At 42.6% G+C, this 16505-nt stretch overlaps 1 protein-coding gene across 1 annotated transcript in view; it reads right to left on the bottom strand.

Moving 5' to 3' along the window:
- The window catches only part of arid5b (AT-rich interaction domain 5B), a 78935-nt gene that overhangs the window by 50548 nt on the left and 11882 nt on the right, over positions 1–16505 (bottom strand). Inside the window, exon 3 of the mRNA XM_035171952.2 lies at positions 16133–16367. Coding sequence (XP_035027843.2) covers positions 16133–16367 — 235 coding nt within the window. The remainder of the gene's footprint in view (positions 1–16132; positions 16368–16505) is intronic.

The raw sequence follows: 16505 nt of genomic DNA, 5'->3' as shown, positions 1-16505 counted from the left end.
AACTCCATCTACTCCAACACTGTAAAAGCAACACGCTGTAAAATATGTGCACAGTGTTTGGTTCATAAATATGACAAAGTGATATTCAACAACACGGGGCGGATGTGATATTTGCTGGATAAATATTCCAGCTCGTCCTCTGAGGAAAAAACCCCTCAGCAAAAGAGGGAAGTGAGGAAACTATGCGAGAGAAGCGAGGGCGGAAATAAGTTTGATGAGAACGAGCTCTGACGCTGTTTTATACCAGAAAGAATTAAGGGACATTTGGGGAAATTACACAAGAGGAAAGATTTCAGTTATCGAGAAATTACTCGTCATGATCAAAATCTCAGAAATGCTGCATAGGACATGAAACTCATTAGCTGTGGTTTGAGGCAGCTGCTCCGCTGGATGAGTAGCTGCTGCAACATTACATGAAACATCTCTGATATCGCTGAATTTCCAAAACAGGGAAATAAACAAGAGGGGTGATCCGGTTCCAGAGTTTCTGTCGTGGCTTTGAACGCTGGGAATGAAGCGTAATATGAGGGCTGCTGCTGACAGTTAAGAGCAGATCCGTGCCGGCTAATTAAAAACCAAGTGTGACTCATGTAAACTGTCATTTACGTTCAGCCGAGCTTTAAAAAAACATCCAAAACTGCCCACAAGCTCTGACAAGATCTCTCAAGCAAGTGTGCTCATTGCTCCCGACACAGAGGAGCAAGGGGGAAAAAAGCTGAAAACTATTACTCCGGCTCTTGCTCTCCGTCACCCGCTGTAGTCCTTAAATCACTCACTCGCCTCAAAATTTTGCTGTTGTCAACATTTCCACATTATCTGCTCGGGCCAAGGAATTTACTGGATCCCCCCCCGCTGCTTTGGCAAGGCGTGCAACCAGGACCTAATAGTGTCCCCCTTCCTATTTGATATGTTTTTTAAAGTGTTTTTGTCTAAAGGCTTTGAAAAGAAGGTATTAGTGGAGATAAGATGGACAGAGGAGAAAGACAGAGGGAGGGAGGAGGAGGAGGTTTGGTATTCTCACTCCATCCTGCAGGGCTCTCTGCTCCGTGCTCTGTATTGATTTCCGAGGTCGCCCTGTTTCCATTTAACTTCTTCTCATAATATATAACACATCTCTGATTCGTCCGCCTCTGCTCTCTCTCTCTCTCTCTCTCTCTCTCCGGCTCCCTCGCTCACTTCTCAATGGAGGGACGTGACACAGAGAGGGGGGGGCCATAGAAGCAGCAGCAGCAGGCGCCCGATCTGGCTATTGGTTTTCATGTTATTGAAACCTGACCAAATAAAGAGGGAACAGCATCTGTCAATGACACCAAATGGAAATTATGCACGGGGGCGGGAGCTCTCACTGGAGGCAACCTTGTGGTTCCTACGAGGACAGAATTACATAAAACAATAACGTTTATTAATTGAATTTGCGTGATTCATCGCTCGTCAAAATCTGTGCATGACTACACTGTCTTGGATAAAACAAAATGTGCTGGAACATTTTGTTAATTACAAGCGAGCACTGCGCTGTAAACAAAACCACATTAATCTCACGCGGGGGGGGGATGGCGCGGCGTCAATAAATCACTGTATTGGGGTAAAACAAAGCAAAGTAATCACACAGTGTATCACCAGAACTCAGTGGAAATGGGATAATATGACAATTTTACTTTATGGATCTGCTTAGAATAACACGCTGTGTTTGCTAATGACGCATCAGTCACACACGCTGACTCACCTTTCCTCTGCTCATCATATCATCTGCAAGCTGGGCTCTTCCACACACACACACACACAACGTACACAACCCACACACACACAGCCCTGTACAGGCACACGCCACCTAAATCCAAGCGTTTGACTGTCAAGTTGAACCGGTCGATGTGTGCGAAATCAATATGAAGAATGAATTTCCATACATCACATTCATAACTTGTCACACGTCACGTATATAAATAATGAAAAGCGAGGATCAATCAAACGAGCTGAACTCTGTGAGGCAGCAGACAAAGCTCTTCATGTGTTGAGGCTTCGTTCATCAGTGTTTTTATATCAACAACAGCCTGTGTGTGTGTTGTGAAAGGGCTTCGCTCGTAGTTCCCCTCAGCATCTCTCAGCACTGTTGTGGTTTCACCAGCCACAATGTAACTGTTTTGGAAAACCTCATTTCCAGCAGCAGCAGCAGCAGCAGCTGTTTTCTGCAGAAACCCCCCCCCCCCGTAAAAAACCCACAGAGCACTTCAGGCTCAGAACCAAACAACAGGCAGCAGCTTCACAGACAGAGATTATTCCCAGGACCTGATGGAGACCAAAACAGAGTTGGAAGACAAGTGAAGGCTGGAGCTGCATTCATCACATGGTCAGAAACACAACTCCAGATGAATGCTAATGTTGACGGAAATTCGATTCCCCGGGCAATTCTAAGTATTGTCGGCCGACACTGAAACAGATATTGGGCAGTAAAACATTTTAGACATTTGGCAGTGACACCTATGACGTTGTTTTCAAACCCTAATGACAGAGAAATGTAACCGAGGCTTGATATTTTTACCATAAAACTCATTATAAATAACTTTAAATAAAAATTAAATATCAGTACAGCCCAATGGTTTTCACAAAAATGAACAAAATTAGTTATTTGGTTTTTCTTTCAATTAAATAACAAATTTAGTTGATGATTAGTGTCGGGGGGAAAAAACTTTTCAGCAGAATAATCTATCGCCTCCAAACAGATATTTGGCTTAATGAGTAATCATCTGTTTATCTGATGAAACCCAGCAGCAGTTTCAACAAACGAGTACGAGGCCAGTTTGTCTGACTGGGAAACACTGTCAGAGTAATTTAACCATTTCATGGTTGATTATGACTGTTTAGAAAACACTGTGGTTGCAAACAGGAGGCGGAGAGAAGTGGTTTGTGCTGCAGGACTGGTTTGAGAAGTTCCTACAGGGGGTGGATCATCACGGCTTCATGCTGCTTATGGGCACATGTTTGTATCTGATATTGCGAATCGGATACAATGGGTGGGGTTTAACAGATATCTGGCTTTTATAGTCACAGGAATGTCTGGGAATCATATTCTCACAAAAAGGGCACAAACACCCAGAGGAAATGCTCGATTGAAACTTAACAGGGGGCAGGGCGAGAGAGAGAGAGAGAGAGAGAGAGAGAGAGCCTCCATGCATGCTGGCTCCTGTTCTTAATTATAGTAAAGCACTAAAGTGCCTCATTCATTTCAGTAGGGTGGAGCAGTGGCCTGTGACAAAGATAAAAAAATAAATAAAAAAAATGTTTATATAATTTTCACCTCAATTTATTTAAGTGTGCGGCGCAAGGATTGAGGACACAGCTATGCATACAAACACAAGCACGCACACACACACACACAAGTCACACTCGTAAGAGGTGTATAAACACACACAGGCATAAAACACACACACACACACACACACACACACACACACACACACACACACACACACACACACACACAACCACACACACAAGAGAGAGAGAGAGAGAGAATTCAACTTCCCTCAGCTTAATTCCATCCCAGATGTTCTTGTGGTTGACGCAGGGGGCAGGGAGGGGGGGATAAATGGCCGTACCACATTTTCAAAAAACACACACACCCATATTAAATGTTTTCAGTTAAACAGACGAGAAGAGAAGAGGAGAGGAGAGAAGGAGAAGAAACAACACAAGCACTTTCCTCCAGTTGATTTATGTGATTCTATTACATTAAACATTCTTTCCCCTGAGCAGGCTCAGCTCCCTAGCAACCATCGCTCGCAGCCCTAATGTGTCTGGCACGCGGCCACAGAGCGCTGCCTGCCTTATTGATTGCCAGATTGAAAAGTTTGCATTTAATAGGTCCTGTAATACATGAAGGAATTATTCAGAGAGGGGCTCCTTGTCAAAAACCCAAATTGGTTCTTTCTACTATCCCAAAAAAAAAAAAAATAACACACACAAAAAAAAAACAGGGGGCCTTGTAACAAATGAGCCATCAGAGGAGCCCTGAAGATGAAATTATACCAAGTGTTGGCCCCTCAGAATTATCACAGTCACAAGGAAGGAAAGCTGAAACCGCGATTACTACGAGGTTAGAGGCCAAGTTGTCGCTTAAGATGAGAAAGACAAGTTTGTGCCATGTTGATCCCCTTTTGTATGGTGATGGATTGGCCCTAAACACTGCTCGCTGTCTGCTCCCCGGCTGCATCCTGACTAATGAAAGACTACTGCTGGGTTTTGGGGGTCAATCCACTTACGGCGCAGTCAATTCCGAGAGTAAAAAGAAAAAAAAAAAACACGCTGCTCTGCAAGAACCCGAAATGTGCAAATACCACAGGGAGCAAATTTAATCAACTATCTTTTGGTTTGCGGAAATGCAGCTGCCTTTCGACTGCGCAAACAAGTGAGGGCCCCCCCCCTCCCTTGCCGTGTCGCTTTCCCTCGCCTCGCACAAGCCTAAAAGCTTTTACACCCAGGTGATGATACTCTATCTGCTATGACGGCCACTCTCATTTGTCACGCGGCTCTGTCCGACACAAACCCAATTGAGCAGCTGCGATCAGAGATCTCGGAGGTTGTCAACGACAGAGAGCGAGTTTCCTCGACTCCACCTGTGGTAGAGACGCCGGCGTTTGCCGCCGCCTCCTCCTGCAGAATGACATGGATGACATGTTTAAATGTGTCTTTAATGGGGAAGCGAGTTCCCGTTTGAGTGAGTTCTGCTGGAAGGTTAGAGCGAGAGTAGGAGACGGGGAGAGAGAGGGAGAGAGAGAGAGAGAGAAAACGTCTTATCAGGAGATTGGGAATTGGGTCAGGCGAGGAATTACATGCCATTCTAGATCAAAGTTGCCGTGTGTGTTTCCTCAAAGAAGGTCCCCTTATTATCAACTTAGACTTATTTCTCAGGGCACACGGTGCGTAAAAGGAAACATGATTTAATATGTTTTTGTTGAAAGAATGAAGGGAGAAAAAAAATACTCGGCTATTTAGGACAGGCATGTTTCCCAATGGTTAAACTATAATGAGAAAGAGAAAGAGGGGGTTTGTTGGAGATGTTTTGGGTGGGGGTGTCATTCATGGCTCCATTGTTAATTCCTGCCATTATATAAGACCCTGTCTTTCTGCCTCTCGCGCTCTATCATCTGATCTGCACGGAGGAGGAAAGGCTTTAAATAAACAGCCCGTAGAGTTAAGCCAACTGGAACCCTTTTCAATAATTATATCCAGCACAATACTCAATTTACATTTCATGTATTTAGCTGAAGGACTTGACAATGTGGCGAGAGGGAAGAGTGACATTAGCGGCGGATGATAACAACCAGAGCGGTGCGCTCCCCAAGGGGAAGACGGTTTAGTCTGTGCCTTAGAGGGAGACTTTACAGAAAGCAATATGTCATTAAAAATCAGCGCCATCTGTTCAGACTTTTTTTACTTCACGTGCCGTCATGGATACGAAGCGCAGTGGAGGCACCAAAGCAAACCTCAGAAATGCAAACTGTAGGAGTTTTATCTCGCATTGCTTTGCTGTGCAATTAGTTGTGATTCTGCGTTCCGACACCAACACACACAAGAAAAAAGAAGATAAAACAACCTCTAACAATCGCTTTTCCCTCCACGAGGCCCTAATGATTTCCCCCCCCCGTTTGAAAGTCTCCGGCTTTCACAGGACGGCGGCGTTGGTCACGTGACGCGGGTGGTTTCCGGATAAACAAGCAGGTAATTTCTGATAAAGTGCAACCGGCTTGGCTTCAAAAACGCGTTCACTCCAGATTACAGAGCGCCACCTCTGATGTGGTGAGCCCTCCGCAGCTGTAATCACTGTCGACGCAGAACACGCAGCGTTTGGAGCCCCAGCGTTTCACATTGCACAACAATGATAAGAACTTCAGTGGAGAATATCTACGAGCTGCGATAACATGTTTATGTTCACATGGTCGCTCCTGCCAAAAAGAAAAGCTTTTCCCCTTCTCTCTGTGATATCGCCTGTGATTAACACAAGTTGAATAAGAGCTGAAAATGTCAATGGGGGAGTTTTTTTTTTTTTGTTGTTTATGTTCTCTCTCGCTCTCTTTTGTTGATTTTATTTTATGAAAGCCGTCCAAGAGCTGTTATGCATTGAGCGCACAGTATAATACACTGTGAGAAGTAGTATGAAAGGAAAATAACATGAATCATAGCGATTATTTGGCAAATGCTCGTGTTGTCTAAGAACTTGCCAGTCTTAGTGATGACTGCCAATATGTGTGTCATAAGACCGAGGCTATAAATGATCAAAAAAACGCTACGAGAATCAATTTGTTCCTCATGAAAGCCAAACACTGAAATATCGTGGCGGTTTGTTCCATATTTATCCATCTTTGCAGCCCTCTCTCTTTCTTTCTCACATTCGATAACTACCCTCAGCGAGGACAAATCCAACTTGTACCTACTGCAGCACAGTGTTTCTGCGACTGGGCTATTGTTAACTTTAGATATTATGCTCTGACACATGGAATGAAACAACAGCTCTCCCCTGAGTTATGGCTGAGGGGGAAAATCGGGAGAGAGAGAGAGAGAAAACAAAACACACAAGACTGGCTGAATGCCTCTCATTTCGCCAAGTGCTCCTCAGGCCAGTACATAACAAGGAAATGGACTGACAGATTGAGAAAGAGGACAGAGAGGCATCAATGATCTATTGTTTGGAGCCAAGGCTCCGTCCGACTCCCCTGGCAGTCAATATATTCAAAGAAAGCTAAATATATTACGCCACCTGCACACAGATACTTTACAAATACAGATTACGCCATTTGTATTTCTTCGGCCTAATAAAAGCATTAAGAGCAGTTATGTACCCCAGCAAGAATGTGTGAACACACACACACACACACACACACACACACACACACACACACACACACACACACACACACACACACACACACACACACACACACACACACACACACACACACACACACACACACACACACACACACACACACACACACACACACAGCTCCCACCAAAGGTCTGGAATCTATCAAAGCCCCCATTGCAATTACCTTCCAATGCGGGAAAAATGCATTACCTCTGTGCTGTGAAATGAACACTATGTTATTCTACAAGGGTATAAGTCCATCTTCCATACGGTGTACTACAGTATTCATCCTGCAGCCATGGCTCCGTGACCCCCCGCATCACTTCTGCCTTACAGATGACGACAGACATTAAGTGAATGTTGAGAAACTGATCTGAAATCAGCTGCAAGAGCTTTATTCTTTATTCCATGTATTTATTTATTACCTTGGCACAATACTGTAACGCCTAGGAAGAATTAAACAGGTATTTAGCGGTAATTAGTTCACACACCCTGACATTCTGGATGTCATCAAGTTATTCTTATCATTGTGCAGTCATTCTTATTACATGAGGTAAACAACAAGCTCAGCCAAGGTAAGTCATTGGTGTTATTCAGAAATAGAACCGGATCTTTTAAAGGCACAGTAACCCAACAGCACACAGCAACAAATCTGCCGGTGTGTGTGTGGTGTGTGTGTGTGTGTGTGTGTGTGTGTGTGTGTGTGTGTGTGTGTGTGTGTGTGTGTGTGTGTGTGTGTGTACTAAATCTTGTGTTCTCTGTTGACATTGGTGTGGAATGAAAGTCTCCACATTTCTAGATTCACTTCCCGAAGATTCTACAATAATCGGAATCATGCATCTATCAGACATATTGGGTTCATGCTGTAAGTTATTTAGTGGTGGAAAAAGTTAAATTGATTTAAGTGAATAAAACATTGTGTAAAAACTTGATTACAAGTAAATGTCCTGCACTGCATATGTCAAAGTTAGTAAAATGTACTTACAGTAAAAGTACTCATGGGCCTACTCAGTACTCATAATGCAGACAAAACTCCTAATGAGTTGATGAGTTGATGACTCCTGATGAATGAATGTGTAAGTGAAATTTTCCATTGTATCTGGTTAACATTCATTTTTTAAATAAAATAGTTTAATTTGTAAAAATATAATTTTATCATTTTACTATATGTAAAAATTACTACCCCCAACTGTCAAATAATGATAGTGGAATAAAAAGTCTCGTCATTATTTCCCTGTTGTAGTAGAATATGAAGTGACATTAAATGCGAATACTCAGTAATATCAAGTGGCTCAAATTACTTTGAGTCCAAACTTGAATTCCACCACTGTTCAAATTCCTTTCACAAGCCGAGATTTCTTAATGTTGATTTGACTTTCAAGTTCCTTCTCGTGCGCCGCAGGACGTCCAGAGGAGAAGAGGGTAGTTGTACATGTATTCATAAAGCAGATGGACTGGCGTGCTCATAAAATATGCAGAGTTATTCACTGTACAATCTGTGATGTCTAGAAAGCCTACTGAGCTGCACAGAATCACCCGTATCTATCTATCTATCTGACAGCATGAGCCAAACTGTGAGGGAGAAAGAGACGAATCAGGGAGAGAGAGAGAGAGACGTGCACAAAGCGCAAATCTGCACTGAAATATTAATGTTGCTGTAATACTTGCAATGAGCATCGTTTTGACAAAGACAAATGCGGAAATCTCTCCAGAAAGGCTGCCGGTTGGGTAACACTTAAGTATGAGTCAGGCTGTAACGAGAAGTGGCAGGCAATTTGTTTAAGAGAAAGAAAAAGGGGAAGTGTTCCTAAATCAACACACAATTTGAGATAAAAAAAAAAATTTAAAAAAAGACTCCTGGTCCTTGTGATTTTGAGGCTTTTCATTAAATAAATATGAGGAAATTAGATTTTTTTTTCCTGTAGAGGTGGATGGATTAGTGCTCGTGAGGGAAGCCGCACTCTTCCCCTCCGCCTGTTTAAGATGCCTGGCAGAGGTCACATCAATAGCATCTCTGTTGTTCCAGACCTGACTAATGGAGAGAGGAGAGACACAACTGTTGTTTCAGAGCTCGCTAATGGAGAGACGGAGCTCTTCATTTCCTCTGAGGCCATTCTCATTGTTTAACCATGCACCAGCCTCCAGCCCCCCACTCCTCCCCTGTCCCCCCACTCCCTCCCCTCCCTCCCTCGTGCGAGTCGAAAAAACACATTATGTGACATTCCAGAAATAAAATAACACAAATTATTAATGAATATAGCTATTCGAAGAAGCTGAATTTGATTACGGCGTGAGGCATAACAGGATATGGCTGGTGGTGCTGGCCCCTCCTCCCCTCCCCACTCTTCTCTCTCCCTCCCTCCCCTCTCTTTCTCTCTCACAGTGTGTCTTTCTCTCTCGTTCTCCCATTCAAATTCGAGGCATGCTCAAACATCTAATAGATTTTTCCACCCCAGCACACAATTTACTGCTTACAGATTTAGAATTCTCTGGCTTCCGGCCAGGCCACAGTCAGAAGGGAATTAATGATATGAGCACATCAGTGAGGAAAAACAGCTTGTGATTCTCTTTCCTACAGGTCTGAGCATAATGAAGAAGATACCGCCATAACAACACCTTCCACCCTACCCCTTAAAAAAAAAAACACAGGGGAAGGGGGGGGCGGGAGAGGCACATAATCAATACATACACTCAATTAAATTACTTCAAATGGGGATTTCGGGCAGTTTGTTGAATTAGCTCTGCGGAAAAAAGGCAGGAATATGTTTGAGGGGCGGGAAGCAAACAAGTGTAAACGACACAATCTGACACAGATTGTGACTGGAGGAGTACAGTGTGGTGTGTCTTACAACAGCACGGCATTCTTTCTCCGTCACAGTCACAACATACCATTACTCTTGTAGCACCGCAGCACGCGCACTTTATCTTTTCCAGGAAAACCGCTTACTCCTTTTTTCCCACGTCGCAGTGGAAACATAAAAACATTTTTTCGCGTGTGATAGTGGCTCAAAGTCCCAAATATTGTTCTGTATTGTCAGCGAGACAAATCAAGCATGAGAAGACAGCATCTGTCTGTTTCCTTATCGCCAGCCCCAACCCGCATAAACACTCTGTGACGCTCTGAGCAGCCTCTGAAAAGGGACAGAATCTACCCCTACATCAAATTGAAATGTTCCGACTGAAATATTGTCGGAATATCAACTCGGGCGTATGCGTGAAACCTGGCATACAGATCAGATGTTGCATCAGAATAGGAAGCACAGTGATTCTATCCCCGAGCGGGCACGCGGCTGCAAAGAATCTTGAAATGCAACGATATCAAGGGAACCCAATAGCCAAGTGGTTGTATATGCATAATAAATAAAAACTCCAATGGTGTTGTACGGTTCCTCGCAGACCTTCAGGCTCAGTCAATGTAAATTTAGCGCTGATCACATAAATTAATGTTTAAATGTGTTCCAATGTTAGACTGCTCACTAATCCTAAGCAGCTTTTAACAAGAAGAGACTTCGTGCTGCAAAAGTATCAAAATCTAGTTTATGTATTTAGTCTTTTTTAAACGTTCTCTCATTGTTGCACATTACAATGCACAAAGGAAACTGAGCAGCTGTTCACAGCTCACATTAAATTAGTCTCGTCATTGTGAGGTTTACAAGTTCACAATTTAAAAATAACGTATTCAAATAATAGGTGTCATTGCATAGCCTACATATTAGAAAGTAACAGAATTTAAATAATTATTCCTCCTGTTTATACTAACCAGTAAGATATATCTTCCTAACAGCTTCCAATATAAGTGATATTGGACAACATCCACAGTCTTATTCTACCCAAGGTTTATGTGACGCGAATATTTGGCTTTAATATCTTCAGTAAGTCAGTTTCTTAGAAGGAAATTCCCTTTTATTCATTATCTCCGTCCACCTCAATGCCACAACAAAGACTTTGGTACTAAACGTGGAGCTCTACTAATTTATTGGTTGGTCAATAATATCGACCAGGAACGAGCCTTTCACAGACATGTTGGTATCAACGTTTATCAGAATTAACTCTGCAGAAAAATGCATTTATGTTCATATATAATGTAAATAAAGTGCTTGTTTTTCACCATTAATTTGTTCATATGTCCTTACATTTGTGTTTTCTATGTATTTATAGATATGCAAATTAAAGATTGTGGTTAAACTGTAAAATATCAAGACTCAATCAATCAATCAAGGTGTTTGATGAACTCAGACTGCTGAGGCCTCTCACTGACTCTGACAAGCGTTAACCTTAAACTGTCATGTTACTATCAACTGGAGAAGTTCTCCTACATTAATCATCAGCTGCTACAACCACAAGTGTCCTTGAAGTGCTCCGAAATCACTCCTGAAAAAAATATATACTTGTGGAACAAACGCACCAGTCAAATTAATGCAATGTGCCTAAAATATACAACATACACAATAAGGAAGGTCAGTTATTATGGATAACAGAAAAAAAAAAAAATCCATAATTATAATTGTTTTTGTACATACAACTCACAACAAAGTGCATTTTGAATGTAAATCTATCTCGTCAATTTGAGTCGGGGCATCAACGGAGACGCTGGAAGTAAAACATCCATCAAAACGCAGCATTTGCAGCTTTTCATCCAGCGAAAGAGCCGCATGACGAACATGTCTTTCCTTGAATAATAATAATAACTGACCTTCGTTACCATCACTTACTGAATATTCTATGAAAAATGTTCATGTTTTCTGATATTTAATCCATCATGCAGCCTCCAGTTCTCCGCTTGAGCCCGATGTGACGGCGGGTCAAACCGCACAATTACAACTGCTTTAATATGCAGCACTGCAGGAAACGTGTATTTAAAAGAAATATTTCTGATCTCTCCAGATAAAAGTCAGACCCAATAATATTATTTTGCGATTTAATGGGGTCAATTGTTTGCTTTTCACAAGGTGCTGCGGCACAAAGCCGAGGTGGAAGGGTTCATGATTTTGCAATCCACTGTATATTTTTTCTTCCTCGGGCTGCATGGTTCCTTTGAATGTTTTCTCAGATCCCTGATCCTCGCAGAGGGATGAGTCAGCTGCAGATGATCCTATAGGTGAGCGCAGGAGTCAAGAGCTCCCTCCATGTTCTCTGAACGCAGGAATCAGAGGCTGTGACCTTGTATAATCCTCCACATCATCTCAACTCACAATCTGCTCAGCGCTTTCCGCACTGAGGACTCGAATTTAAGAAAGACAAGACAGAAAAACCTATTGAGCTATTTTGTGAGCAAGAGCCATCCTTTGTGTGCGTGTGTTCCTTTTTTTTATTATCATTTTCCATTTATGGCTCTCGGCACAAGCCAACAAACTGTATCAGCAGATACAGTTTCTCTCCAACGCTCGGCCTCGTAGTATACGACCAGAAACCAATTTCGGCAGGCGGCAATGAAAAAAAAAAAAAGAATCAGGCCAGTTCTCTGGGGAGAGATAGAGGGGCAGAATGTAAACTTCCCTAGGAAACCATCCCTGGTGGCTTCAACTGTAAAAAATATAAAGCTCTAATACTCACAACAAGATAAACTGAGTGGACACTTTGCATTAAGTTGGTTACATAGATTACGTAAGGACTGTAACATACTCCACGCACTCAGAAATAATGAAACTGAAAAACAAAAGTGTCCCTCAAATTCCACAAGAAGAGGATAAAATATTTCTAAGTGTTTTTTAAGCACGTTAATGGGATTGAATGTCACATATCTTACATGATGTTCACAGTAAATATATATATTTATTTATATTTATGTATTTTGCTGAATAAACTAGAGACAGGGGGAATGTGTGGTATCAGTGGTATCTTCACATTTACTGTAAAAATATGATACGTCATTTAACGCTTAATTATAAAAACAATTACGATTTTGTTACGTCCGTATAATATCGCGTCATCAATTTTCCAGTTTCCACTCTTCATGCTAAGTTTAGCTAAATAACCAACCGCCTGTCACATGTTCTATACAAACAGCATTAGAATCTAACTCTTGATAATAAAACAATGTCTGCATGGTTTTGTTACTTCTGTCCAGAATCACGCTGGTTTCCCCCGTTTCAACTCTTTATGCCAAGATAATCTCATCAAACTCGTGATAAAGCAATTCACACATCGTATTGTTACGTCTGTGCGTGATTGGACGATCCCTTTCAAGGCACATCTTATTTTGAAACAGGAGACAGGAAGGACTTGTGTTAAGCTGAAAAGACGTCACGTGAGAAGAGATGCGTAAACACAGATGTGATCCATATTTTACTATCCAGTTTACAACTGATAATACTGTCACAAAATGATCAAATTCGTGCAAATACAATAATTATCATACATCTGCCAACACTACGTCTTTACAGAATCATGCTAGCCTTTTTATTTCCTGTTTTCCCTTCTTTATGCTAAGTTTAGCTAACCTGCATTTTAGCTGTAAAAACATGAGCAGTATTGATTATCTCATCTCGCTCTTAATAATAAAACAAATTACGCACATTTGCCCAAATATTTGACTGTTCCTTTCAACATGCCGATGACCTCAATGATTCTTTAATGATTTAAAGGACTGTGACAAAAGGCCTTCATGCCTCGTGGTCCACTCTTTTAAAACTGTGCGTCCCAAAGCCTGAATAAAGTTGGCATTTGAATTATGATCCCAATCATCTCTCTGCCTCGCAGCTCTTGCAGAATCGCAGCCGTGGATGCTGCAGGACAGAAGTGAAGGTCACTTGTTTCTGTAATTAATTACCTCACTCCGTGCGTGCATCTTTGATTTCGATCTGTTTGCATTTCCGTGGACAGAACAGGGCTTTGTTCACTCTCCAGTCTATAATTCCCTGATCAAGAACAACACAATATTACATTCTGCTATTTGGAGACGCTTATGTCTCGCAGTATTTTTCATACGTTGCCTTTGAGACAAAAATACATAACAGCGCTCTTAATTCGCATTGGCAGCGTGCCAGGAAAAGTTAGGATATGCACTTGGGGGAGTGGAGTGCAGTTTCCCTCGATAACAATGGCACACTTTATTGCTCTTTAGCTCACAATGGTGTTTCTGTGCAGCTTGTGGTGCTGCTGCAGTATCCTGTTATGGGGGAACAATCCAATTCCTCCGACATAGCTACAGATCAGCCCGAGAATAACAATCAGCAAATGCATCATTCAAGTAATACGGCGAGGAGCCACTTCAGGCTGTTCTGTTCATAAAAATAAAAAAATAAAAAGATGTAGAACTCTGTCATAAAAAAGTCTGTTTAGTCAATGAGCCACACATATTACACAGAATTACGAACATTCAGCTACAGGACGCTTTAAGGGGACTGATATATCTGATCTGCTGCTGTGACATGAATATTTCATCCGGGTAGTCAGCAGCATTGCAGTGGCACATTTCATATTTCTATGCAAACCCTTGCTCAGACTAACATGCATTTGCCTTGATGAATAAGTGATCTCTCTCTCTCCCTCTCTCTCGCTCTCCCTCTCTCTCTGTCTCCCAAACTCTCTGCCCCTCTCATATTGTTCGACTGTCAACAAATGACACACGCCAAAGATGTAGTGAACAAACAAACTAATGGACAAGTGAGTGCACACCACTGATTGTTGGTGTGTAGCATGTGTGCATGTGTCCGTTTATGTGTGTGTGTGCGTGTGCAATATGCGTGTGCATCAAAGCATGTGCGCATGCGTGTGTCTCTGGTGCCCTGCCAGAGTCTGAGCCCGTTCTGCTGAGTGGGCAGATTCTCTGGCGGAGTGTCCCATCGGAGTGACAAGTGCATTTAGAAACAGCCTGATGGAGTCATTAACGGCAGCACCGCTCATTAGCAGCACATTCACATACACACGCACGCACGCACACACACACACACACACACACACACACACACACACACACACACACACACACACACACACACACACATACACACACACACACACACACCCTCAGCAACAATAGCGTCAGGTTATTACACTGACAACAGATAAATCTATAAAATCGAGATGAAACAGCGCGTTTATGCGAAGCCGTGATATGGAACATAATATCATTTAAGAAGCAGGCTGACAAATGTATTTATGAAAGCAAGCAATCACATCCACACCCACAAGCACAATCAAACTGTATTGATTACTGGAATAACAACAAAGCTTCCACTATCGATCCTCTTGTCCTTTTTGTGTATGAGATTCAAGCAATGTCGAGTAATCAAGGGCATTACAGCAGCGCACAGCGAACACACAATAGCTCCTCTTCCTGGAAGAGCCCGGGCAGAAAACAGAACAGGAGTCATCAATAATCCAGTTTTTCACTGAGGAAGGCTCATATTTTTTATGGCAGTTTAACTTCCACGTAGGCTTTAGGCGTACATGATTATTAAAAATGACTTAATCGAGGATCATAAAGCTAAAACTGGCTTTAATCACCACTATATATACTTACAACCTGACAAGAGGTACTGTAATTCTGACGGGTTTTTCCCGGCGTGTTGGCTAAGCTACATTATACCATTCTAATCAGCATTAGGCATTACATCTGAGCCATGTGAGCGAGAGAGAGAGAGGCAAATAAGTGGGAAACGGCTTCAAAGGGAACATTATGTTCTTTCTGATTATTAGACTCAAACGGCAGCGTTTCCTATTTGCATCAGGTGAGTCATCTGCGGAGACAATCCAGCTCTATTTTGAACCCGATTCACAACTGCAGCGAGGACCCCGAGAGAACCGGTGCAGGAATCAAACATTCCCCGACAGTTAATGGCACCGTGCACATGATGAATACGCCAGACAACCATTCAGACACACAACCAAAATGATCCTTAAAGCTGCGGAGATACACAGTCAATTATGAGCAGGGTTTGACGGGCGAGGAGGTATCAGAGGTGCTGGAGACGGCAGTTTGATGCGACTTAATTATTTAAAAAGACATTACGAGCTGAATTATGTGATCGTTGCTAGAGTCAGAAAACAAAACTGTTATACAGCAGGATGGTCATGCGTTGGCAGACACGCGGCCATTACTTCTAGCTTGCCTCTATTAGTGCGATTCTCAGCTCATTATATCGGGAGGAATACCAACTATATCCTGATGAATTACTCCAGTCAAGACAGCACTTGTTAAACCGAGCGTAGGACAATAAAAATCATCTGATTTATGGAGGAGACAGGACACAAATACATAAACATTCAACACAGCAGCAGAGAGGGGCTGGAGACACTGCAGTAACATTATGGAAAGATGCCGGCGCTCACCTAGCTGTGCCCTCTCCCTCTGGACATCCTTGAAGTTGAGGCCGCTGGTCAAGGTGCTCTCCCGGTAGCGGTGCAGGGCCTCCCGCCTCCCGTTGGTCCCCAGCTCCCGGAGCACGGAGGCCTTGAGAGGCTCGGCCTTCAGACCGTGGGCCCATCCTGAGAAGTCCGGTACCGTCCACTTCACCAGGTCCTCCAGCCGAACAATCACCTTCTCACACACTGCAATTACCTCGTGCTGAAATGAGGCAGGGCAGAACCCCAATTACAATCAGCAGAATGATGGGAGCTGTAGATATGCAGCATGCAAAGGTTAAGGATCATCTACCAGTGCAAGAATTTTACAACTTTCTCTAAAAGTGCTTGTTAAATAGAA

The sequence above is a fragment of the Hippoglossus stenolepis genome, chromosome 12, assembly GCF_022539355.2.
Source record: "Hippoglossus stenolepis isolate QCI-W04-F060 chromosome 12, HSTE1.2, whole genome shotgun sequence".
Taxonomy (NCBI): Eukaryota; Metazoa; Chordata; class Actinopteri; order Pleuronectiformes; family Pleuronectidae; genus Hippoglossus; species Hippoglossus stenolepis.
Note: the sequence above shows the minus strand (reverse complement) of the source record. Positions and strands in the feature narration are given on the sequence as shown.